We start from the raw sequence: 27,087 nt of genomic DNA, 5'->3' as shown, positions 1-27,087 counted from the left end.
ACATTCTAGATTCTACTGGTTGTTCTAATTTTGTGTGTGTCTCAGTTTTTGATGTTTGTGTGGTCAGTTCAATAAGCAAGTTGGCAATAGGAACTTCAAGAATTTCCTCTTCCATCCCAAATAGCATAACTCTCCTCCCAAATTATCTGCTTTCATTCAGCGTGATTGAACAGAAATACTTACGAATTCCAGCACACTGGATCTATACAAGAAAACAAAACAAAATTACATGCAAGAAAACTAATTATGCTTTTTTTGTGATAGTTCATGGTAGTGGAAATATTATAGGTTTCCAGAATTTATGTTGGGGTCTGAGTGTGAAAATTCTCAGTTCACCCCTTTCTTCATATTTTCCATATGATTTTAATGAGGATTGATTTTGATTTGAATGGGAAGAGAAATTTTTGATGCTCATAATTCATATTGTGAGTTTTGGGAAAAGGCACTTTGAATCCCTTCAGTTATGTTTAGTTTTACTTTGTTTCATGGTAGGTATTGTTTCCAGTTGCAATGGAAGCCAATTGTGAGAGTTCATGAATTAGTTATTTGAATTATAAAGTCTTGTATGCCCTTTTTATTGGAAATTGGTATTTCTGTTTTTTGAAGAAACTATTCTGATTTACTATTAATACAGAGACTGTCTCATCTTTTGCTGTGCTCAGTGTTAAAAATCTTACATGAAGAATTCTGCAATATGTAAGCTAGTTTCTTAAGAAAATTTGAACCCATTTCGGTACTGAAACCCATACACACTGTGGATATGACTTAGAATGAGAGTAATTTGCTGATACCCTTTTTCAGGGTTGTCATCTTTATCTTCAATATTTCTGTTCAGGTTGCTATTCTGATAATTTGCCAGTTTTTGTGGGGTTATTTTTAAGTAAGTTTAAAGATTGTTTTTTGTTTTTATTTTAATGAACATCACTTGCAAAGTAGCTTCGGAGATGAAGAACTGCTTTGCAATGTATACCCCAAGCCTTAAAAACAAGAAAACCAAATTCACAGAAATGTGCTCTTTTAAATTTATTTTATATTTTTATTTTCTTAAACCCTTCACAGTCAGTTTAGAGATGTGAGGAGATACATATATATATATATATGTGTGTGTGTGTGTGTGTATGTATGTGTGTATATATATATATATATATATAGAGAGAGAGAGAGAGAGAGAGAGAGTTATAGACCAGTACACTACAGTAAGTTTTCATTAGCTGTTTGATTCAAAACTGCTAAAATAAATACATGAAAGACTTGTTGTAGATGAAAGATGTTACCCTTGACTTTTATGTTAGTTGTTTTCATAACTTCAAATGGCAGTCAACATTTCTGCTGGGTAGGTGCTAATGCATTGCAACTTAAAAGCAATTCTGGCAGGATTAATTCTTTAGTTGTTGTTATGCAGGAAGTGCTTGATGGCAGAAGCAGTAAATATAGATTCTTTTAAGTGATACGATGGGGAGAAGATGGAAACTGATAGCACTTTTCATAAAGTGTACCCAACTTCATAGAAATTTTTCTCCATTTTTAGCAATTCAGCCAAATATTGCTGATTGCTACTTCAGTTAAAAAAAATACTTAAATATTCAGTAAAGATACTTCTTACCACCTAACCCCTTAGTGGGAATCTCTGGCTCACTTTAAATTATGGACTCAATGATAGATGTTATTTATTTTCTATCCGTTCTTCTTTGTATCCTGACTGCTCAGATTTAATATCTTCTTTGCCCCATCCACAGCAGCCCATATATTATCTATTAATTTATTCTCCTTGGTATGTCTTCTAATGAGGTCAGTGTCTCACTTGAATGTAATAAGATATGTCTCATCAGTTATTGTGGCCACTTCATATATTTGTGTATGTCCTAGAGCTGGTCGAAAATGCTAATTGCTTTTTTTGGAGACTTTACAGATCATTTTTTTTTAACATTTCTCATGTTTTTTTCCATTTTTTCCTCCTTCCTTTCTCATGCCCTCCTTTTTTTTAGTTCAATGTGGAGGGAAAAGAGATAAAAAGCCGGGGGGCAAGGGGGGTGTCAAAAGTGAGGAAAGAATGGTATTGGTGGGATTGTTTGTTACTTTTTGTCAATTTTTTAAAAATAAACAATTTTTCCAGGAAAATATTGTTTTGCAAAAAATCCTATATTTTGTGGAACAACAGTTTCAATATAAATTTTTGATTCTGTGTGCGCGTGCATGCGCGCACGTGTAACTGAAAGAGAGATCCCTTAAATCTGTAGTCTATTTTCAGAACGTTTTCATTGAAGTGTTGAGCTGTTTTCTTTGGCGATGATGATAATGGTGGTAAATTTATAATCCATGGAAAATTGATTAAAAAATCCAAAATACTCTCCAAGGTATTATTCCCCAGCAAGGAAATTGAGCTAGAAAGAGAAGTAATATGGGGAAAAATAAGGGTGTGTTTTTAAAAAAAATCTCAAATGTGACTTGTCCACTGAATGTAGGACAAGAAGTGATGGGCTTAGTCTGCAGCAAGAGATATTTAGGATAGATATTAGGTAAAATTTTCTAACTATAAGAATATTTAAGCACTGGAATTGGCTTCCAAGGGAGGTTGTGGACTCCCCATCATTGGAGGTTTTTAAGAACAGGTTGGATACACTATCAGGGATGATCTAGGTTTACTTCCTGAAATCTGCTGGGAGAGCAATACAGCGGTGCATAGACAATCCAGGAAGTTTTTGGAAAGCGTAGGGGACAATTTCCTGGCGCAAGTGCTAGAGGAGCCAACTAGGGGGGGTGCTTTTCTTGACCTGCTGCTCACAAACCGGGTAGAATTAGTGGGGGAAGCAAAAGTGGATGGGAATCTGGGAGGCAGTGACCATGAGTTGGTTGAGTTCAGGATCCTGACGCAGGGAACAAAGGTAAGCAGCAGGATACGGACCCTGGACTTCAGGAAAGCAGACTTCGACTCCCTCAGGGAACGGATGGCCAGGATCCCCTGGGGGACTAACTTGAAGGGGAAAGGAGTCCAGGAGAGCTGGCTGTATTTCAAGGAATCCCTGTTGAGGTTACAGGGACAAACCATCCCGATGTGTCGAAAGAATAGTAAATATGGCAGGCGACCAGCTTGGCTTAATGGTGAAATCCTAGCGGATCTTAAACATAAAAAAGAAGCTTACAAGAAGTGGAAGGTTGGACATATGACCAGGGAAGAGTATAAAAATATTGCTCGGGCATGTAGGAATGTTATCAGGAGGGCCAAATCGCACCTGGAGCTGCAGCTAGCCAGAGATGTCAAGAGTAACAAGAAGGGTTTCTTCAGGTATGTTGGCAACAAGAAGAAAGCCAAGGAATGTGTGGGCCCCTTACTGAATGAGGGAGGCAACCTAGTGACAGAGGATGTGGAAAAAGCTAATGTACTCAATGCTTTTTTTGCCTCTGTTTTCACTAACAAGGTCAGCTCCCAGACTGCTGCGCTGGGCATCACAAAATGCGGAAGAGATGGCCAGCCCTCTGTGGAGATAGAGGCGGTTAGGGACTATTTAGAAAAGCTGGACGTGCACAAGTCCGTGGGGCCGGACGAGTTGCATCCGAGAGTGCTGAAGGAATTGGCGGCTGTGATTGCAGAGCCACTGGCCATTATCTTTGAAAACTCGTGGCGAACCGGGGAAGTCCCGGATGACTGGAAAAAGGCTAATGTAGTGCCAATCTTTAAAAAAGGGAAGAAGGAAGATCCTGGGAACTACAGGCCAGTCAGCCTCACCTCAGTCCCTGGAAAAATCATGGAGCAGGTCCTCAAAGAATCAATCCTGAAGCACTTGCATGAGAGGAAAGTGATCAGGAACAGCCAGCATGGATTCACCAAGGGAAGGTCATGCCTGACTAATCTAATCGCCTTTTATGATGGGATTACTGGTTCTGTGGATGAAGGGAAAGCAGTGGATGTATTGTTTCTTGACTTTAGCAAAGCTTTTGACACGGTCTCCCATAGTATTCTTGTCAGCAAGTTAAGGAAGTATGGGCTGGATGAATGCACTATAAGGTGGGTAGAAAGTTGGCTAAATTGTCGGGCTCAACGGGTAGTGATCAATGGCTCCATGTCTAGTTGGCAGCCGGTATCAAGTGGAGTGCCCCAAGGGTCGGTCCTGGGGCCGGTTTTATTCAATATCTTCATAAATGATCTGGAGGATGGTGTGGATTGCACTCTCAGCAAATTTGCGGATGATACTAAACTGGGAGGAGTGGTAGATACGCTGGAGGGGAGGGATAGGATACAGAAGGACCTAGACCAATTGGAAGATTGGGCCAAAAGGAATCTGATGAGGTTCAATAAGGATAAGTGCAGGGTCCTGCACTTAGGACGGAAGAACCCAATGCACAGCTACAGACTAGGGACCGAATGGCTAGGCAGCAGTTCTGCGGAAAAGGACCTAGGGGTGACAGTGGACGAGAAGCTGGATATGAGTCAGCAGTGTGCCCTTGTTGCCAAGAAGGCCAATGGCATTTTGGGATGTATAAGTAGGGGCATAGCGAGCAGATCGAGGGACGTGATCGTTCCCCTCTATTCGACATTGGTGAGGCCTCATCTGGAGTACTGTGTCCAGTTTTGGGCCCCACACTTCAAGAAGGATGTGGATAAATTGGAGAGAGTCCAGCGAAGGGCAACAAAAATGATTAGGGGACTGGAACACATGAGTTATGAGGAGAGGCTGAGGGAGCTGGGATTGTTTAGCCTGCAGAAGAGAAGAATGAGGGGGGATTTGATAGCTGCTTTCAACTACCTGAAAGGGGGTTCCAAAGAGGATGGCTCTAGACTGTTCTCAATGGTAGCAGATGACAGAACGAAGAGTAATGGTCTCAAGTTGCAGTGGGGGAGGTTTAGATTGGATATTAGGAAAAACTTTTTCACTAAGAGGGTGGTGAAACACTGGAATGCGTTACCTAGGGAGGTGGTAGAATCTCCTTCCTTAGAGGTTTTTAAGGTCAGGCTTGACAAAGCCCTGGCTGGGATGATTTAACTGGGAATTGGTCCTGCTTTGAGCAGGGGGTTGGACTAGATGACCTTCTGGGGTCCCTTCCAACCCTGATATTCTATGATTCCTGTGTCAGCGCAGGAAGCTGGACTTGATGACTCCTCAAAGTCCCTTTTAGTAGAGCCCTGCGCAGATACAAATTTATATCCTAGTATGCGGTTAGCTGCATATATAAATCAGTATCCACGGAACCGCAGGGCTCTCCTAGGAACTGCAGCAGCGCAAAAAGCAGAATGGGGGTTGCTGCTCCCAGGAGCCAATGCCCCGCGCCTGATGCCCCATTGGGGTGAGCATCAGGCTCACCTGCAGCTGTCTCTGGTCGCGCTGTTGTGTTGAAGTGGTGCGCACGCCCCCAGACAGGAGACGCAGACAGCTGCGTGGAAGGGGGCAGGGGTGAGGGTGGGACTGGGGGTGGTACAGCCACGCCAGAGGAGCTGCCGGCGAGGAGTGCTGGCTCTTGGGAGCAGCGGCCCCACATTCTGCTCCTTTTGTCACTGCAGTTCCTGGGAGAGCCCTGGGGTTTCGCAGATACTGATTTATATCCATGGATATCTGCGTCCACAGATATAAATTTGTACCCACACAGGGCTCTATCTTTTAGTCTTACATTTCTATGACTTTATAAGACATGAGCCCAAATAATAGAGTGCACAAAAGAGGAAGGCAAAATTCAACGAGGTGTACACTTAAAACTTTCACCAGTATAGGAATGTCAGCTAAGGGTTTGATTTTTCTTCTTCTTCTTCTTCTTCTTCTTTTGTTTATTATTGACACCTTCATGCTGGCAGAAGCCCTACTGTAGTGAGTCATACTGGCAAAAAATCATTTTGCTGACATAGCTTATTTTGTTCAAAGAACTTGTATAAATTATACCTTTGCTGGTATAGGCTACACGTTATCAATATGCTCATAGTGAAAATTGATATCTGCCAACGAGGGCCAGATTCTTTGGCCCATTCTGCTCCCTTTGCACCCCTGAGTCCCATGGTGGGGATAACCACTGGCAGGAATAGAGCTTGTTAGCAGGCCTCCAAACCCTCCTTGCTCCAGCTCCCAGTACAGGGGGCATGTTGGAGGTGGGAAGAGCTGTCTTGAGGAATGGGTAGAAGGAGTGGCCAGAGCTTAAGGCAATACCCAACTGCCATAACATCCCAACTAGAACATAGCCAGCTGGCACAATTTACAACACTTCACAGATTGGTTTAAACTGTAACTAGCTCTCCTCTAGCACTTCCTGGCCATAATGCAGAATCTGGTCCCCAGTATAGTGTTTAGCTTAACCGTGGAAGTAGGCCAATTGAACCTCCAACTCTTGAAATGGACATTTTCAATTTTATTCTTGCCCCTGATGCCCCCTGCAAACAACACCCCCCACCAAAACTGCAAACATATATGTAGAAACATGGTATAATGTAAAAGCATATTAAAACTGAGATGGCCCCTGAAACTGTTCTGGCTGACCACTGACCTGGTAACTGGTTGGCCCTGACTTCAGACCTTAACTTCATGATGTTATGCTTCTCATGTATATTTTGCCTCTATGGAAACTTCTCTGAGGGAAAAAAAGTGCTCTTTTTAGTTTTAACCCAACGCTTCCATTGATAACAATATTTAGATCCTGAATTTGTGTTTTTGAGAAACGGTGCATGTAATCAAAAGCCACTGTTATCATTTGTCTGTGATTGCAAGCTCTTCGGGGCAGGAGGCATCTTTGTTCTATGTTTGTACAGCATCTAGCACAATGGAATCCTGGTAATTTAAAAAATAATTCAGTGCATTTGGAACCTAATCCTTCAAGTTGCTGAACATCTCCTGCAAGGTGCTGTACTCCGATAGAGTGAATGACTCCCACGGGACTTGAGGATGCTCAGCAACTTGCATAATAAGGACCTGGAAGTACCAAATGAAGTTCAGTTTACCTCCATTATATTTAATGATCCGTGAAATAGATTAATGACTAACCATTATAGGACTAGCTATCTTGGTAATATAATATTTTAAATGTTTTTCATAGACTCTACTCAGCTGTAAAAAAAAAAATGACAAAGTTCTATATGAACAGCAAATCCACCATACCCAGAATTTTCTACATCATCAGACATAACTACTAGGTTTTAATACTTTTTTCAGAAGGCAGGAAAACCAGAAAATTTCCTGAAGTTAACTGTGATAATCAAAAATCATCTTCAAAATATGCAAAATCAGGTAGAACTTGTGAAAATTGTGCTGCACTTAGACTGTGTCTTCACTGTAAAGCAAACAAAGAAACAAAACCATTGAGATTGCTAACCTGATGTAAAATCCTAGTAGAGACAAGTGTGACAGGGTCAGGCCAGATGTCTACAGAAGAGTGATAGAAGCCAGATATATTAGCCCCAGGTTAAGTAGGTCCCTTTTCCCTGGGTAAGGTAACAGGGAAGGTTCCAGAACAATCAGGAACTGTCTAAAAACAATTAAGGCAGACAGGCTGATTAGAACACCTGCAGCCAATCAAGAAGCTGCCAGAATCAATTAAGACAGGCAGGCTAATCAGGGCACCTGATTTAAAAAGGGTTTAAAAAGGAGCTCACTTCAGTTTGTGGTGTGCATGCGAGGAGCTGGGAGCAAGAAGCGCAAGAAGCTGGGAGTGAGAAGACGTGCTGCTGGAAGACTGAGAAGTACAAGCATTATCAGACATCAGGAGGAAGGTCCTGTGGTGAGAATAAAGAAGGTGTTGGGAGGAGGCCATGGGGAAGTAGCCCAGGGAGTTGCAGCTGTCATGCAGCTGTTACAGGAGCCACTGTAGACAGCTGCAATCCACAGGGCCCTGGGCTGGAACCCAGAGTAGAGGGCAGGCCCGGGGTCTCTCCATTGCCCCCAACTCCTTACTTGATACTGGAGGAGTTGAACTGGACTGTGGGTTCCACCAGAGGGGAAGGTCTCTGGCCTGTTCCCCAATCCACTAGGTGAATCAGCAGAGACTGTGGGGATTGTTTTTCTTCCTTTCCCCATGCTGGCCAGTGATGAGGCTAACTGAGTGAAGGGCAGATTTGAGCCACGAAAGTGGCCAAGCTGAGGGCTGCCGTGAACCTCTGAAGCGAGAAAATCCGCCAGTAAGTGCAGGACCCACCAAGGCAGAGGAGGAACTTTGTCACACAAGGCACAAGTAATGTTTATCTTGATGTAATTAGTTGAGAGAAACTCCAGGAAGAGGAGTATAGGATTGAGTATAGAAGCAGACTACCAGGGATATAGTGAAAGGTGAGGAGGGAAGAAGAGGGGGAGGGGGGGAGAGAGAGAGAGAAATTTGGGTCAGACTATCAACAGTAGTCTCAAATTTTGGAAGTTTCATTTTTGGGTGCCCAATCTGTCTGTGTAGGCCCTGTTTCCCAGAGGTGATGAGCACCCTCCTGTCCCATTATCTTCAGCTGGAATTGTGGGTGCATAGCACCTCTAAATTTCAGGTCCCAGGTTTTTGCTCTCTGCCACTGCCTCTTATTATACTATTCTCCCCTGCACCAGATAATAGATTAGCACATTAGCTGTATGTTTCTGTTAAAAAGATCATCAGTGAAGTAGTTAATGTCAGTGTTTAAATTGTCATACATTTGGTTTAACACACGAGTTTAAAATAATGGACTCGTAAGATGAATGGCGTTTGCTCTCAGAGCTACTTTTTCAGCCTGTATGTCTGCAGGCATAGGAAGTAAGAACACGGAACCCTTTCATATTTGGTTGGTTATGGCAACATCAAAGACTAGACAATTTTTTTTTTTTTTTTGGAACTGTATGAATTCTGTATACATTTTTTCTTTAAGTGGAGTTGAGGAAACTAAGCCCTCTTTTTACTCACCCTCTCCCCTGCAATTCCTCAAAGCAAATGCCACCAAAGTAATAATCTAACAATCAGGGTTAAACATCATAAAAGGGAATAGTACATAAGACATATGTGGCAGAAATAGCCAATCTACTTGCAAAGTGGACTTTTACAGTAAGCAAAGAATGTCCCACGCTTTTTTCAAACTGTGTCTTGGGTGGATTTCAGCCCTTCTGGAAAGCTCCCCGCCCTCTTTTTTTTTTTTTCCTTCCTCTTTGGTCTTTGTCTGGATTTGGGTATTTAGGGTATTGTTTTGTTAAAGAAAGTAACAGAATTGCTTCTGGTTTTCTTTCTAAAATACACTATACAAAGTTACAAAACAGATTGCCAATAACATATTGCCTTCTCCTGGCTTCTTGCATGCAAGTCATTTTCATTTTATAAATAGAACTGTCCTGATAGACTTAACTTGGCCTATCCTGTTGTCCTCTTATGCGAGTTATTTTTGATTTAAAAATAGAACTGTCCTAGTAGATATGTATCACCGAGTTTGTGAAAGTTCACATCTAGACTATGCTGTAATTAAGCAATAAGTTATGGGAAGAGGTGTGGCTGCTAATGTGATCCAATCACAGTCTTGAGATTTCTAAAGCATGACACTACAGCCTTTGATTCCCCAGATCTCAGCAATGCTAAGTATTATACTTTGGTACATTTTTCTTATGTTAGAGTATATCAAAAAACATATAATCCCCTACAAGACATAGACATGTATTTTATTTCCTTGTGGAAGTTTGTGTATGTATATGTATATGTATATGTGTGTATATATATATATATATAAAAAAATAACCCAGTTGGCATGAGCAGGGAATGATGGGTTAACATTGTGGATGGTCCATACTAGTAACTGTTCAGAATGTTTTCTAATCAGTCCAAATGCTCCCTTGATGAAAGCAGTATTGCAATGTATTTAAATCCCTCTAGAAACTTTCTGAATTGTAATGTTACTTTAGTGGTTTTGAAAGTAATACTCAGTATGTACTGTGAGAGTACTCTTCATTTTCTTTGAAAAGTTTAAAAGCTTTTACTCCTCTCAAATGTTTTCTGTATAAGTATGACATTTTAATCTTCCTGAATTTCCATTATTTTTGTCAGTTACTTGTTTCCTATTTTATGTTTTTCGCTAATGGCATTATTTAAATACCACTAGTGTGCTTGGCTCATTAAGGCACAGATGACTACATGGTGCTGGACGCCTAGTTCTCAGTTACACTATGGCTCTTTTATACCTCTCTGGCAGTATGATGGGGAGTGGAAGTGGCCCCAAGAACACCCACCCTGTGCAAGGCACTTTGCTAGCATAAGTGCTGTGCATGAACACTGCTTCCAGCCCCCAGGGTACGCCAAGGCAGGGCATTGTCACATCACACTTCTACAGCTATTCTGTGCTTCCCAGAACCCATAGGGAACCATGGGAAGCAGATTATAGATTAGCATAGCCTCAGGGCTACTGTAACTTACACTGGGAACTGGGCAGGTGCACAGGCTGCACCACTCTGAGGCATGTAAAGGTGGCTTAATGGCAAACCCTCCCCCGCCCCCCATTTTACTGGCCAAGCATAAATATGGTGGAAGTGAGAATCAGGACCAAGGGTTCTATGTAAAGGAGCTTACAGCTGAAGGCAAACCTTTATTCTTACAAGTAGTCCAGATTGACTTCTTGAGATCAGGCATATGAGGATAGACTATGCAAAATACTGGCAGATCAAGAGGATAGCACTAACTTAGAGTCTTAAAAATATCTGTGTGACCGATGGATTGGTGTCAACCATTAACTGACAGCAGTTTTACTATCTGAGGTTAACGTTTGTAACCTCTACAAAAGAAGTGAATTGTAAGGAGCATGAGGAAGAGACATTTCCCAAGAAAACTTTATTCTTCTTGGATATTGCTAATATTTTTGTTTCTAATACTTAGCTCATCCTTCTGCGGTGTTAGTGGTTTTACCTGTAATAAAACAACTTAGCAAATTGTCTTAGTAAAAGATCATGGGCTGTGCTTCGCTGGTATGTGCAGATCAGGGAAAACCGCATTAAAAAAGTCCAAATGTTGATGTCTAAACTGCATCATACCCAACTAATCTTGAGGAAGCCCATATATTTAATATCTGTGCAATTGGATCTCCATGGACTGAGGGGCGAAAGGGTAGTTTGGTGGGTGAGGAAAGAGCGAGGAAGGGCTCTTATCATTCCCCTCTTAGCCTGTGGTGATTGGCACATTCTTCTGGCCTTGTCTCAGATGCGGACTCCTCCTACATGCTCTTAAACATCCCTGTGTCCAGAAGGTTTTTAGCTCAGGAATGGGTGGGAATGAATGAGAGTAGGGTTCCTGAGTGAGACATGCTGCCATGGAGCATGTGGAGGGTGGGAGCTGCATGGTATCATGAATGTACTGGTCTTCTGAAGATACCTTGGGATCTGTAATTGGGAAGGTCTCAGGAATCCATACCTCTCAGGAGCCCAAAACCCCTACCATCCTGACCAAATGATCTGGATTCATAGGAAACTTTGCAGTCTTAAGGACACTTAACTTTTGCCTTCCTGCAGGCTTTACCTAAAGAGGGCATGGTTTTACGCCCTTAGGCCTCAATCCAGCAAAGCACTTCAACATGCTTTATTCCTTAAGACTAATTACTTGCCCTGGAATGTTATTTTTTTTTATTTCATAATGAGGGCTAATATTAAGTGTTGCAATCTTTAGTTAAAGTGACTTCCAACCAATTTTCTTCACAGAGAGCTTGTTATATTGACAATCTGTCACAATTAAATGTCATTTTATTAGTCAAAATTTTACTTTTTCAATGCTTTATTTCTTTTTTGTAAGAGGATATGTTTGAACCAGTGTCTGTGGGACTGTTAGACAAAGCAAAATAGTCTATTTCCAGAAATGAGTTTTTATAATTTACATATGGAATAGACTATAGCATTATTTTATGTTTTAAGCACTGTTCCCCTCCCCCACTAACCAGCAAAGAGCACTTCAGTTTATGGCTATCCCGTGATAGTTGTCAGTCTATAATGTAACATCTACACAAGAACAGGAATTCAGGAAGAGCTGTTCCTCCACAGAACCAGCCATTAAGAAATTAACCGATTGAAGATGAAATATCAGGTTTTGGAAATTTCCAAAAGCTTTTTACATGTTCTATAAAAATATATATAAATATAACTCTTATCATACATCAGTGACTTCCAGCATGCAGCCTTGAAGATAAATCTTATCAGTAGGCCCTTGCTTGTGTTTTTAGTTAAGCTCTACAGTGTTTAGGGCACTGTTCGTAATCAAAATGTCAAAATCCATGTGTTTGGTACAGAGCATTAGTTTCCCAACTTGCGTGGAAGCTGAGGTTCAGGTGATGATGTTTGCAGTGCAATCAGATTCTAAGTCTGAGAACGTGCTGCCCACAGATAAGAGGGAGCCCACACGTGATGGCATATTAGAAGTAACTATTATGAACATGCAGAAAAATCATTATTAGATGGACACAGGGGAGAAAGCTTTGAGGCAAATAGGGTGTAATCAATCTCCCTCAGAGATAAAAGTATCTTTTGCTTAAGAACATATGAATGGCCATACTGGGTCAGACCAATGGTCCATCTTGCCCAGTAACTTGTCTTCTGAGGGAATGAATGGAACATTCATTGAGTGATCCATTCCCCCCCATCTAGTTCCAGCTTCTGGCAGTAGATATTTAGGGGCACCCAGAGTCAGAGGTGGTGTCCCTGACCATCTTGTCTAGTAACCAATAGACCTATCCTCCATGAATTTATCTAATTCTTTTTGGAATCCAGTTATACTTTATTCAGTGGCAATGAGTTCCATGGTTTGACTGCGTTCTGTGAAAAAGCACTTCCTTATGTTTGTTTTAAACCTGCTGCCTATTAATTTAATTGGGTAATCCCTGGTTCTTGTGTTTATGGGAAGTGGTAAATAACATTTCCTTATTTACATACTCTGCACCATTCATGATTTTATAGATCTCTATCATATTTCCCCTTAGTCATCTCTTTTCTAAGGTGAATAGTCCAAGTCTTTTTAATCTCTTCTCATACGGCAGCTGTTCCATACCACTAATAATTTTTGTTGCCCTTCTCTGTACCTTGTCCAATTCTAATATATCTTTGTTGAAATGGGGTGACCAGAACTGAATGCACTATTCAAGGTGTGGACGTACCATGCATTTCTATAGTGGCATTATGATATTTTCTGTCATCTTATCTATCCATTTCTTAATGGTTCCTAACATTGTTAGCTTTTTTGACTGCCACTGCACATTGGGTTGATGTTTTCAGAGAACTATCCACTATAACTCCTGAGATCTCTTCTTGAGTGGTAAGAGCTAATTTAGACCCCCTCATTTTGTATGTATGGTTGGGATTATGTTTTCCAACATGCATATTTTGCATTTATCGACACTGAATTTCATCTGCCATTCTGTCATCCAGGCACCTATTTTTGTGAGGTTCCTTTGCAGCTCTTTGCAGTCATCTTTGGACTTAACTATCTTGAGTAATTTTGTATTGTCTGCAAACTTTGCCATCTCACTGTTTACCCCTCTTTCCAGATCATTTATGCATTGTTTATGGTAGACAGGATGTTGGTCGTGGGCATTTCCATGCTGCTGAGCTGCTGGAGCAAGAAAGGGAGAGTTGCTAAGGATTTGGATGTTAACGGAAGAAGGAGCATTTGCAGCAATATGCAGGCTGCCTGTCAAAACTCATTGTCACTTGGCACCTCTGATGTGGTCAGAATTCCTATAGAACGTGTGAACTAGCACACTGTCAGCTGAACAAAGGGATACGAATGTGGTAAATAGGCCACCATATAATCTCTGAACATATCTTTTCATGACAGCAAGAGTCAAAACTGGGAAGTGCTAGACATAATAGAGATACTGCTCATATCAAAAGGGATGTGCCATTTTACATGCAGCAAATGGTAAAATTTAGACACATCTTGAATGAATGCTTTCATGGCCACTTAGTCGTGTATGGGTCATGCAGAACAGGACTTAGTGGGCACAGAGAGAGGAGAGGTGGTATAATGAAGTCTCCACCCTTTTTTTGGCTCTCCACGTAAGATCCATACAGATCTAGCCAAAATATTCTTCTGAGTGGGTCAGCAGTGTGTGGAAACATGATCTGAAATCTTCTATAGATTTATGCACACATGAGGCATGAAACATTTCAGTCAAATAGAGATCTACATTAGTAAAATGGTTTTATAAATCCAGTCATATGAACAGGCATACAGGGAGGGTGAGCTATTAGAGACAGTTGAGATAGAGATAGTTGTAAATATATATTTTATGGAAATATTGGTGGTGGTTTTATGTAATTAATTAATAATACTATAAATTTTAATGTTCAGATTGGCCATTTGCAAGTCTCCTGGACTGGGACATGTAGCACTGGGAAATGTAAACATTTATCTAGCAATTTCTTCAGCAATGTTTTGTGCCTTTTATTGTTTGAATCAGTCTGGGAGTGGCTTGAAGATCCAGTAACCTGAGCTTTTATCACTCTCTTGGCGGCTTCCTTTTCTGGTATGCTCTGATGCATTCAACACATGTGTTGTGTATGCTATCAGCAATAGGAGTAATTTACGCTCAGTTTTTCCTTCTGCAAGAAAGGGCAAATCATCTATTGGTGAAAGCTTCTAAGATTTGTCAGCAGTCTGCAGCTAATTTCTGTGTGTGGCTCATCAACACCATTTAGAGGCTGGAAACACTGTGGATGAACAAGCGAAAAAGTCTTGTCAAGATCTTATCTCAGGGGTAATGATTAGTTTAAAATGAGAGAGGAAATTAATTATTTTTTTTTTAAAGAGAAATAGAATATTTGATGTGAAGAACTCCCAGCTTGTTTTTGACGAAAACAGAGCAAAGCTGTGAGCAATTCAAGGCTTTGCAGGAGCAGGGGCTGTGTTTAAACAGCAGTTATTCTGTTACTTGTCTGAGAAACGTCAGCAGATGGACTTTGGTTTCAATGCTGTGAATATTTACAGTGGCTTTGGACGTTGGAATATAAGCAGTGATCTTCTTTTCTCCCTCTTGTATTTACCTGCTGAAAAATGAGTGAGGAAGCAAAGGAAAAAAATGCTAAACCGGCTCACAGGAAAAAGAAAGGAAAAAAGGTAACTCCCTATATAAACAGTGTGCTGAAATGTCTTTATTTTCAATGATTTTACATTGTGAGTATCTTCCTGCTGCATTTGGAGTGGTAAAGGTTTTGATTTTAAGAAATAAAGAAGATGCTAGAATCAGGATGCTGTTGTTTATGCTGGATGCTGATGGGTGTGTTCTCTGCTAGAAAGAGTAATAACATTGAAACTCAGTTACTTAGCATTATTTAAATATTCTAATGATTAAATATACAGTAGACATAGAATTTCAGTGTGGCTGTATTTTTCAAAGTGATATTCATGCCCAGGACTAATAAGTAAACACATGCAGTAATTAAGCCTTTTTTTTTTTAAAGGCTGTTAATCAACAGTGTGCAGTTGCTAATAGATGGTATTGACAATGTTAATACTTGAGTAAGTTTTAAAGGCCCTCCTATATCCTATATATTGTTTTATTATTGTAAGCCAATTTTCATCAGTTTTAGTTTTATTTATTTATATATATAAATTTGTGTAATGTGCTTTTTAACTGCAGACTCATGCAACAGATTCAAAGATGAATTTGATAGATCCTTACCTGGGGCTTTCTTAAGTATTAGACTTATTTACTTTTGCTTTGCTGACATCCATATAGTGTTTGCTTTTTTTTTTTTTTTTTAAATAAAGATGGATGTTTTTCATCTGTTCCCATTTACGAATCAGGTTCCCAAGCTAACAGAACTGGAAATCAACTTCCTAGATACAGGATTTACTATATATAATTAAAATATTCGTTCAATGTGTTAATTTATAATGTGAAAGGCTTAGGATACATCATAAGGGCAAAGAACTAGAAATACCTATGAAAAGTAATCATTGTTATAGAAGCTATTAAGACCCCCACTCTTACATTTTTCTGGATATTTGGTTCCTTTCCCTACGTCGCCACCCCTTCCTCCCCCCGTGAGGCATACTGACAGCCTCTTTGTTGTTCCATTTGTTATGGTGAAGCATTTAATATAGATTTAAAAAAAAACTAAGAGCAAATGTATTTTGGATTAACTAGATAAACATCCCATTAAAATGAAATTTAGTGGTAAATTATATTGCCTCTGTACTACATGAAATGCTTCTCTCTAGCATAATATATTAATACGTGATAGAGGATAAATTGTCAAATAAAATGTGTTAATGGTTTTAATTTTTGAATATTTTAATAAAATTTCTACTATGTTATACAAGTGATTTTTCACTGTGTTTAATAATCCCTCTACTATTTCTATCAAAGATGTATGTCAAACATGTTTAAAGTAAAGAACAAGTTTTATGACTTATATCCATTAAAATACATGCACATCTTCTAGAGGACCAGCCCAATAGCCTAGAAGACAGAGAAGCACAAGAAACCTCGGTTTAAGCAAACCTTGACTTCTCACCAATCGTTCCAGCAGTGGCTGATCTAATTATAAAGGTGACACTCAGCCTCTGGGTTGAGGGTACAGCTGCAATGTCCACATACATCCTCTAGTGACTGGTACAGAGTGGTTAGTTGCGGGGAAAACTGTCAACTGTGCTCAGATTTGTGAGTCGTTGCCTTGAGCATTGAGAGCGCATGGCATAATGCTTGGTCAAGGTCTGGCAAGGCAGTGGAAAAACCCACATATACATGCCTAAAGGTACCTTCACAGCACAAATATTGTAATAATGTTGTAATGAACTGCAGTGCGTGATACCAATAATTGGATTTCAGTAGGGAGTCATTAAGATTTTAAAATCTACTAGAAATATCATTCCATTGCTTTATTTAATTTCCATATGCTACTTATTCTGTTGCAGTACTTACATCACTGACATTGTTGCTTGGAGAGGTGGGCTGGATCAGTCATAAGCATGTTCACGCTGTCCAGTGTATGTCAAAGCTAATTAATCAGTGTTATAGCACAGGCCCACAGTAAAGATGTAACATGCACCTAGAGGAATCTGCTTTTCCTCTTTATAACAAGAGGCAACCATTTATTTTGGTGTCAGCACAAGTAATTCTCTTCATACCATAATTCACTGGTCAAGGCTTTGTTGATTCTGCTGTTTTGAGCCCTGGGAAGATGTGTGCGTGGATGGCCAACAACTTGATGACACAGTTACTTAAATTTGATGCAGGGATTGTCTATAAGAAAATTTTGGCAAACAATGGTGTGCTTTGGAAGTAAATTCCTGAGCCGGATTAAGGTTAACCAGAGCCTTGGATCCCACCCAAGTTGCACTCCCATCCCCCCGAACAAAATAAGTGTATATATCCTCAGACAGGCATGTCCAGCTGTCTATTCCCTGTTGCCTTCCAGATACTTCCTTTTTCCCAACTGTGCTAACCCCCATGTTTATCCTGCCCCACAGCCTACTGCCCCATTTCCTCCCTACGCCTCAGCTTCAGGGATCCTTCCTCTGCTCCTTCCCAACTGCTGAGGTCATTATCGTCATTGTCCTCCCCTCTTCTCTAACTCAGGAGTCTTTCCTGTTCAGGTGTCATTTCTAAAGATCGCAGCAAGAGAGCAGTGGTAGAGAGTGAGCAGGTGGGCAGGACAGCAAGAAGCTTGCACAGCTTACCATGCAATTTATTATTCAGATAGTGCTGTAGGTGTCCAAAGAGCTGTGAGGTTGGTATGATATACCAAACAAAAAAGACTGTCTGGCACATGCACTCTTAATTCTGACCACAAAATTCGTCTACAGAATGTGTGTTTATAAAAACTCATCAACAGTAGAAACCTTCTAAAATGATTTAGAGGTGTAGTTAGGGTTGGGAGGTGGGCAACGTATGTGCATCATTTTGGGGCATTGAGTTTTACTCGTAAGGAATTGGGAAATTAAGGCTGAAAATCCGCACATAATTTTACAATGCAGAAATATGGTAGGCTGTGAAATCGTGTTTCAAGGGAAGTGGAGAAAACCCATTACTTTTTATATTTAAAAAGAGTGAACAATGTACTTGTAAATCTTGTAGTATGAGGGTGATTGACTAGATGACACAATAGGTCTTTTCCAAATCTGACTTCTGTACTTTTTATTCCTTCTCAGCTACAGCTCCATTTCACCTTGACTCTTGGAATTTTGAGTCTCCTGTGATTTACATGTGATCTGCAGATCAAACTATTAACACCATCAAGTTTAATCACTGGACAACTTGTCCTGGGAATATTTTATGTGATGATTTCACCATCTTTAAATTAATCTAGTAATCTTTGTTAAAGAGGAGAGTAGAAAACAGTCCTTCTAAGAGGGGAAAGACTGTCAATAGACTCTGCATCCTGGACTTTTTTAACAGAAAAAAATATTGTTTTTCTGAATGGAAAAAATGGAATGAAATTACCCATGTAATTTGACCTAGTAACTTTACAGTGCAACCATGAGTGTATGTTAAGGTAATTCAGAATGTCAGGTAACTGAATTAATTTTCCATTGATTTAACAGGTGTTTGAGGAGTCTGTCCCAGTTTTCGATAACAAGGAATTTCAGAGGATTGAAGTTTGGGTCACTGAAGTGTTAGCGTACTGGGAATGTATTTTTATGATTTTGGTATCTTTCTCCCCGCCCCCAGTGGAGATGAGACAAGGACTGTACAATCAAATATATATTTTCCTCTCTCTGTGTACATGGAGCTCCCATTAGTCATGGGAATCTCTCATACAAATGAATGAGGATGTATGCCCGAATTTACAGAGGTGAGACTGCATATTGAGCTCAAACTGTGATTCTAGAGTAATCTGTCTATCAAGCTACCCCCTTGCTATATTAATCAATACACTTTTATGCTAGCTCTTCTTTTCCTTCTCCTTCCTTTATGCTGCTTTATCCTGGGGACAGTCATGACGGCAGCATGGAGAATAGGTAGGACCAGACTTCCTTTTCCTCCACAACAGATTCCAGGTCCTCCTGGGAGATTCCCCAGCGTTCCCAGGCCAGCCGGGAAATACAATCACTCGAGCATGTCCTGGGTCAGCCTCAGGGCCTCTGCATAGTAGGACATGCCTGGTACAGTTCCAACGGAAGCCTCCCAAGGGGTATCTTTATCAGATGCCCGAACTATCTCAACTGGCTTCTCTCGATCCGGAGGAGTAGTGGCTCTACTCTGAGGCTCTCCTGAGTAACTGAGCTCCTCACTCTATCTCGGAGAGTAAGCCCACCCTGCGAAGAAACCTCATTTCTACCACTTGTTCCCGCAATCTCGTCCTTTCGGTCATTACCCAAAGTTCATGACCATAGGTGAGGATGGGGATGTAGAGTGACCTGTAAACTGAGAGCTTCGTCCAAGAACTCTACTCCTGCTTCACCACCATGGATTGGTACAGTGCCTGCATCGCCACACCAATCTGCTGGTTGATCTCATGCTCCTGCTTGCCATCACTTATGAACAAGATTCCTAGATACTTGAACTCATCCACTAAGGGCAGCTGATCTCCCCTCACCTGGAGAGAGCAGTCCACTTTCTTCCAGAAAAGGACTATGACCTCTGATTTGGAGGTGCTGATTCTCATCCCAGCCGCTTCACATTCAGCAGTGAAATGTTTGAGTGCGCGTTGGAGATCACAGTCTGAAGAAGCAAGAAGGACAACATCATTTGCAAACAGCAGAGGTGCCACCTCCGAGTCCCCAAACCGGATGCACTCTATGGCTTGGCTGCACCTTGATATCTTGTCCATGAAAATCACGAACAAAAGTGAGGACAAGAAACACCCCTGGCAGAGTCCAATACCCACCTTGAACGAACTCTACTTAATGCCAAGAATCCGAATACAACTCTCACTCTGAGAATAGAGGGACTGGATAGCACGCAAAAGCAGCACTGGGTCTTCATACTCCCGCAGCACTTCCCACAAGACATCTTGGGGAACGTGGTCATATGCCTTCTCCAGGTCTACAAAACAAAGGTAGACCTGATTAGCAAACTCCCATGACCCCTCAAGTATCTGCAAGAGAACAAAGAGCTGATCCATTGTTCCATGTCTGGGATGGAATCCGCGTTGTTCCTCCTGAATCTGAGGTTCAACTAATGGGTGTAATCTTCTCTCCAGCACCCTGGCATAGGCTTTGCCAGGGAGGCTGAAGAGTGTGATCCCTCAATAGTTGGAACACACCCTCCGGTCTCCTTTATTAAAGATTGGGACCACCACCCCGGTTTGCCAGTCCAGAGGTACTGCACCCGCCTTCCACGCAACACTGAATAGATGCGTTAACCATGACACCCCAACATTGTCCAGTGGTTTCAACATCTCTGGGAGAATCTCCTCCACCCCTGCTTACCACTATGAAGGCATTTTACTGCCATATCTACCTCAGCATCAGAAATAGATCCGTTCTCACAGGAGGTTTCCAGTGCAGCCTCCTAGAACGGGGGCATGTCCATTGGGTTGAGAAGTTCCTCAAAGTGTTCTTTCCACCTCTCAATGATCTCCTCAGTTGAGGTCAACATTTCACCACCCTTCCGGTGTGCAGCTTGGGCAACGTCCCGCGACTCCTCCTAAGGCGACAAATGCTAGCTTTTCTCTTTGTAATATGTTTTTGGCAGTCTGCTCCATTACTTCAGGTAAAATATAAATATACTAACCAGAGAGAAGCCAGCTCCTCATACACCACATCAAATGTCTGTGTTTTGGGGTTAGAGAATTTGACCCTGCCTAGACTACACCCAGTATTCAGAACGAGACTCCAGATCAGTCCCCTTTTCTGGAGTGAATAGAGTGGGTTCTCTGAGGGGAGCACACTCAGTAGATGAGACAAGGAACTTCTTATCTTGCTCTGTGGTAACCTTTATTGCTGGCTCAGGAGTGCCAGTGACAGACTCCAGCATTTAATGCAGCTAGAAATTTGGTTAGACACAGGCCTCTGCTGGTGTGAGAAGTTTCAAGGAAAAATTGGGAGATGCGCTAGGTTAGGAGGATCCCTTAGTGGTGATAAACAGTCTCCCATGTCACAAAGTGATGTTAAATGGGAACTGGGTTGGACCATTATTAAGTCAATGATTGCAGGGGGAGTTGATTCAGGCCCTAAAGGGGACCAATCCTGCTCCCATTGAAGTGCAAATGACATTGACTTCAATGAGAGGAGGATTGAGCCCGAAAGCCTCTAATCTACAAACATGTATGTTTAACTTTACATACATGAGTAATCCCTTTGCCTACATGAGAGGTCAATGGAACTACTTGTGGATATCAGTTAAGCACATGCATAAGGGTCTGCAGGATGGAGCCCATGTTTGTAAGGGCAAGTTTAGATATGGCGTTTTGTCCTAGGGATTGTTAAACCACATTTTGTATGTTGTTTTTTTTAATTTTCAGCAACAGTGTAAATTATTTTACTAGTTATAGCACTTTTACAAACCATATTGATCTACACTCTATTCTTTATAATCTCCTGGTGAATGTAAGAGAATCTTCATTGAAAATTATTACAAATGCAGAATTAGTAATTGGTATCTTTGAAAATGTTCATTGTATATTTAACTAATTTTCATAAATCCAAGTAATTTATTTCTTGGAGGTTAACATTTTCATTTCTAATGTTGGTTTATTCTCAACAAACCAAGAAATTAAAATCCATAGAGATTTGTGTAATACAAAATGCAAAAACAGCCTAGAAGGAAGCTATTTCTTCCTCTGTCTTGGCAGAATAGGTTTTCATTATTTTGTTAATTCCAAGTCTCCAAACTGAAATTCTAGCTTTTACAGATTTAAAGCTGAATATATGATGGAGTTCTTATAACCTATCATGACAGTGCACTCTGTGCTGCATATTTAATCCATTGAATGACAAGATAAACAGAGCTGTTTCGGTAGCCTGTTAACTGAAATGCAGTTGTTACACATGTAGACAGGTGCTGTAAACATAATTATCTCACCTCTGTTTAGTCCACCTTTTAAGCAACTAACTTGAAAAGTTTAATTTTTACACTGAAGGCCTTTGAGTTTCATGAGGCACTCCCCCAATCAAAAAGCTTCAGTTTTAAACAAATTTATTTTTCATTTAAGTACTTCTGTTCTGAGGACTTGTACCAAACTTTCAATGGTGATTGTATTTGTAACCCTTCTGCCAGGTGGAGCTAGCAGCAACCAGGGCCAGATTCAATATCTATGGGTTCCTTTCCATCAATACAACACAGAACCGGCTCAAGCCCCCACCCAGTAACCTGGGAAAATTACATACCATCCCTGGGCACCTCTGAGAGGCAATACTTCCCCACTCGCAAGCACAGAGTCTGAGTGTAGAAAAGAAACTTTTAGTAAAAGGAGGGAAGTAACTCTGCGTTAATTTGGTAAAACACCACAAACAGGTGGTGCATAAACATAAACTATGAGCAAAAGACCCACCCCCAAGTAAGTTGGGCAGTGTCCTTTTCCCCTCAGGGTCTTAAGGCCAGCAACCCAAAAGTCCCTTTAATGTGCCCGACCCTTCTCTGCACCCCACTCACAGTTGCTGTCCTTGGTCAGTGCAGACCCAGAGGTCAGAGGTGCATCTGCAGAGTTCAGCTCCCACCCTGGTTGGAGGGGGTGTGTGTAAAGAGGCACCTTACTCACTCCACTGCTCGGGCACTCGCTCGGCGCCCCTCTCTGCTGGCGCCCTACCGGCTGATCACAGTGCTTCTCTGCGGAGCTTTGCTCTGGCCCTCTCTGCCAGCCGCCCTGCTGGCCACTCACTGCATCTCTTTGCCTCACCAGTTACTCTTTCGCCAGCCGACTATCAGTCACCTTCTGCTCCACCTGCCTCTCTACTGTGACCTCTGCACATCAGTCTTTTAGTAATTTTCAGCTCTTTGCAGGCTGGGCAGAAACACAGTCCTACCACAACTGATTTCAGCTCTGATTGAGCATTTAAAATAACAAAGAGGCTACTAATGAAGCCTGTTTATCTCTTTCTTTGAACAATGTGTGTGTGTGTGTGTGTGTGTGAGAGAGAGAGAGAGAACAGGTTAAATCAATTCAGGGAGGACCCTTGGGAGAGGGTCCACACCTCATGGCTGGGACACCTTTCCCCACCTCTCTTCCTTTCACAGGCCGCTGGCATTTGGGCTCCTGGCTTAACGAGGTCCTTTCATCTGAGGGTGACCCCCTCATTTGGGAGAGGTTAAGTACAGTTCCGCTCCCGTTTATTCATACAATAATCACAACATTGGTAACAGCATTGCACTTCCTCTGCATTCAGTACTAAAGTGATTTGTAACCCAACACCAGCCAGAGTTGATTACTTTGAGCAACACACCACTCTATCTGCTGGATATCTAAGCAGAGCAGGAGCAAACTGTATTTACAAGAATATCTCCCCTACTCCCAGCTAGCCATCAGGGAATAATTCATTCAGACCCTGTTTACATATTTTTGGCAGAATTGTAAAATCCTGAAAAAAATGTGTTTTTTATAATAGAAATACTTAAATTCTAAAGTATAGCTATTCAGAAAAATGTTGTTTTAATAACCATGACTGTAGGATACCATAGATAAAGTTTCTGGATCTGCATATTTTGTTTTACTGACTAAAACATAATAAGATTGACAGTGGCAGTTTAAATAGCTTTAAAAACTGCTGCTTTCAGAAAATCGGTGACTATTTAAGTATTTAAATTTTACTGGCAAAAACATTTTCTTGCTGACATTTATCAAGTGCTAGAACTTGTATACCGACTTCCTGAGTAATATTACCTTTGTGACTGAAGTGAAAGCTAATCAGATTGCATTTTTATATTATCCTTGTAGAAAACGATATAGAAGGCCTTGTGTGATTGCGCTGTAAAACGAGAGTCATTTTGCAAATAACTGTTACAGAAGATGCAATCAGATTTGAAGAAGTTAGAGTGAATGACAACCCTTCTATTTGTTGTTTAAATTGAAAGTCCAACAGCTACAGAACTGAGCTTGCTTCTTTGAGAATAATCTTGATCTAGAGCAACACCAAAGTTTTAAAACAAACTAGTTTTCTGAGAATTATTTTGGACTGTTTCCTACTCTTTGATTTTCCTCTTTGGTCTGAGGAACTGAGATTCGTCTTTATTTTCCCATCTTAACTTTTTAGCTAAGTTTTGAAACATTTTGTTTGATGTAAGCTGAAAGTCTGTCAGTTATTATACTGTTTGGCATTGTGGTAGTTCCTGGTGGTAACCATTTAGTCTACTCTGTTCTGCTCTGGTTCTTATACTGCCCTCATCATGATAATATCTGAGCACCTTCCAGAGGTGCATTAAGTGATGTGGCTAGGTTTTGTCACATATGACACATTCCACCTTTCTCTCTCCAAGGCAGAGTCCATGACTGATATCATTGTGACATACTATACCTTGGAGGAGCATCTTGAAACCTCCATATTCCTCATCTGTATGTAATTGTGATATAAACATGCCATGTGAGGTATCAGGGAAAAGGTTATGATTAGCTCAAAGTCCCTGTTTTATTTAAATATGTATATCTGTAGTGCATATGAAGTTATGAGATTGTTTTGTATGGTCGTCACTAAAACATGCTGTAAATTGGCAAATCAGCCAGATCTTAGCTCCCCAGAGACAACAGCAAGGAGAGTAACCGACGCCCAGGTGAGGTGTCAAACAACCATCAACAGCCATTGTCCATCAAGGGAGTTACAATTCAATGACTCACCCGCATAAGGTCACACTAGGCGAATTGCTCAACCTTGCCTGGGGACTCAGCAGTGGCCACCAGACATGCCTGGACTTGTGTTCTCCAAGCACATCGGACTGAGGGTACAAAACAAAACACAGGGGTCCAAGCTTCGCCTTTCTCCTGCCCTCACCTATTCTGCAAGTAACAAGGACACTGAGAAGACTTAAGACTCCAACAAAGGAGACTGGCCCAGGTTTCAAGGGTGAAATCTGCGTACTATGAACTGCAATATCCAGTGGGATGAGAAAAACTGCTTAATCTAGATGTTGCCCAGTCTAATAGGGTTGAGAGTTTAGACTGTGTGCTTATATTTTCTTTTCTTTTGGTAAATAACTCTGACTTTTTGCCCATCACTTACGATCACTTACAATCTATCTTTTGTAGTCAATAAATTTGTTTGACTGTTTATCTTTACCAGTGAGTTTGTGTGAAGTGTATGGCAAAACCGCTCAGGTTTGCAAAAGCTGGTGTATATCCACTTTCCATTGATGAAGTGGTGAACCAATTAATAAATTTGCACTGCCCATCTTGAGCAGTGCAAGATGGTATATTCAGAGGTGCTGGAACTACAGGTGCTGGGGGTGCTGCTGCACCCCCTGGCTTGAAGTGCTTTCCATTTTATACAGGGTTTACAGTATGGTTCAATGGCTCTCAGCACCCCCCACTATACAAATTGTTCCAGCACTCCTGGGTATATTCCTGAGGTACAGTGCTGGGAGCCAGGGGGATTTAGCTGGTGCCTTTCCCTGTGTGATTCATGAGTGGCTCTGGGAGCATTCATGCAATCTAGCTGGGTGTGGGGCTCCACATGTGGTTGTGCTGAGTGATAACAGTGCCTGGAAGGGCTTGCTGCTTGTCACTAGCAAGGCATTGTGGGAGACAGCACAGGCTGGAGAGTGTTAAGGGGGTACAGCAGTCCCAGGCTGCACATGGGGATCCCGTCAAAATCGTGATAGCATTAAGTGGGCTTTACTGCTACAGACCTCCATAGGTGCTAAGATGTTCCAGATCTAAAGTGTGTCATTTACACTATATTTTATTTTGATTTATAAAAATAAGTACCCATAACCGGGTTCAGAGCAGCCTGCCAATTATTTAACATTACAAAAATCAAATATTCAGTTCAATTATCTCATCGCTTCGACCAAGCTCATAATCATATCCTCCCCCACCAACCATGTCAGTGTGTCCTGGGTGGAGAGGTAAACTGTTAGGTGGCCAATCTTGGGCCATTTAGGGCTTTACAGGTCAAAACCCTAAGTACACAGGTAATCAATGCAGATCCCAAATCGCAGGTGTTGTGCTGTCTATAAGATGCTCCAAGCAGATCCAGCTTCCAAATAGAATATCAGGCAGTTCAATGTAGGATGCATTCCAATAGTCTAACCTCCAACTGTCAAAGACATGAATGATGGTGTAAGATTCACATCTAAAAGACATGGTCATATCTGTCTGGCCAGGCACAATTGGTGAAATGCCACTGTTTGACTATCACTGCGACTTGAGCGCTTAAGTGTAGATGTTGGTCTAACCAAACTACCAAGTTATAGACTCAAGTTACGAACAGAAGTTAAACACCCTCAGGTTTGGGGCAGATGATAAGCTGCCATTTCTTGTTTATTCCAACTTGCCAACATCACTTCTTTCTTATTCAGAATGGTTGTGGCCAGCTCATTCTTACCCATGCTCTTATCCCAACCAGGCTACTAGGTCAGTCTCTGAATTGTCTTCTCTGGATCAATTGAGAGAAAGACACAAAGTTGAGGGTCTTTACCATACTGAAAATATTAAATGATTAATTATTATTAATTATTCAAAATTATTAAAAAAAATAGCCCACGTGTCCTCACTAACACCCTTTAACAGCCCAGTATACATATTGAATAAGAGGGGCAATGACTGCATATACAACTATGCCTAAAGTATTACAGGTTGTGATATTTGTTGTTGATATTTCTTTAATATGTAATATACACTGTCTCTTATTAGGTGTAAATTAAATGCATAGCTAAGTGTATTTAAGACACTTTAAATTAAGTGTTACCATCACAGATGTACTTTCATCTTCTTACTTTGGAGGGACTTGGTGGTTGTTGAGAGATTTCTATAGCGCATTAGAAATTTGTGATATAAACAAGGATTTGGTTGGCTTTTTTTAAAAAGAACCAGCATTTTGTGAAAGTGGTGCATGAGGAGAATTATAATGCTTCACCATCTTTGGTGAACTCGGTTTGTGTTGCATAGTTTTTTAAAACTACTATTAAATAATGGAATGCATCCGATGAAGTGAGCTTTAGCTCACGAAAGCTTATGCTCAAATAAATTTGTTAGTCTCTAAGGTGCCACAAGTCCTCCTTTTCTTTTTATTAAATAAGTGTAATTAGTAGCTCCTTTCTAGGTGACAGTTACATATTTTTGTATGGTTGAATCTTGTTTGTGTGTTGGGTAGTTTTTTAGTTTGATAGTTTAGATCAGT

The 27,087-nt window shown here is 41.0% G+C and overlaps 1 protein-coding gene across 1 annotated transcript in view; it reads left to right on the top strand.

Annotated features, from left to right (window-relative positions):
• Positions 1-14,745: 14,745 nt before the first annotated feature.
• Positions 14,746-27,087, top strand: part of ANK3 (ankyrin 3) — a 455,299-nt gene continuing 442,957 nt past the window's right edge. The window contains exon 1 of the mRNA XM_084635422.1: positions 14,746-14,988. Within this exon, the coding sequence (XP_084491548.1) occupies positions 14,926-14,988 (63 nt within the window). The 5' untranslated portion in view covers positions 14,746-14,925. The remainder of the gene's footprint in view (positions 14,989-27,087) is intronic.

The sequence above is a fragment of the Lepidochelys olivacea genome (genome assembly GCF_965140295.1).
Source record: "Lepidochelys olivacea isolate rLepOli2 genome assembly, chromosome: 7".
In the NCBI taxonomy this organism is placed as follows: Eukaryota; Metazoa; Chordata; order Testudines; family Cheloniidae; genus Lepidochelys; species Lepidochelys olivacea.
The sequence above is the reverse complement of the archived record's forward strand: the minus strand, read 5'-3'. Positions and strand labels throughout refer to the sequence as shown.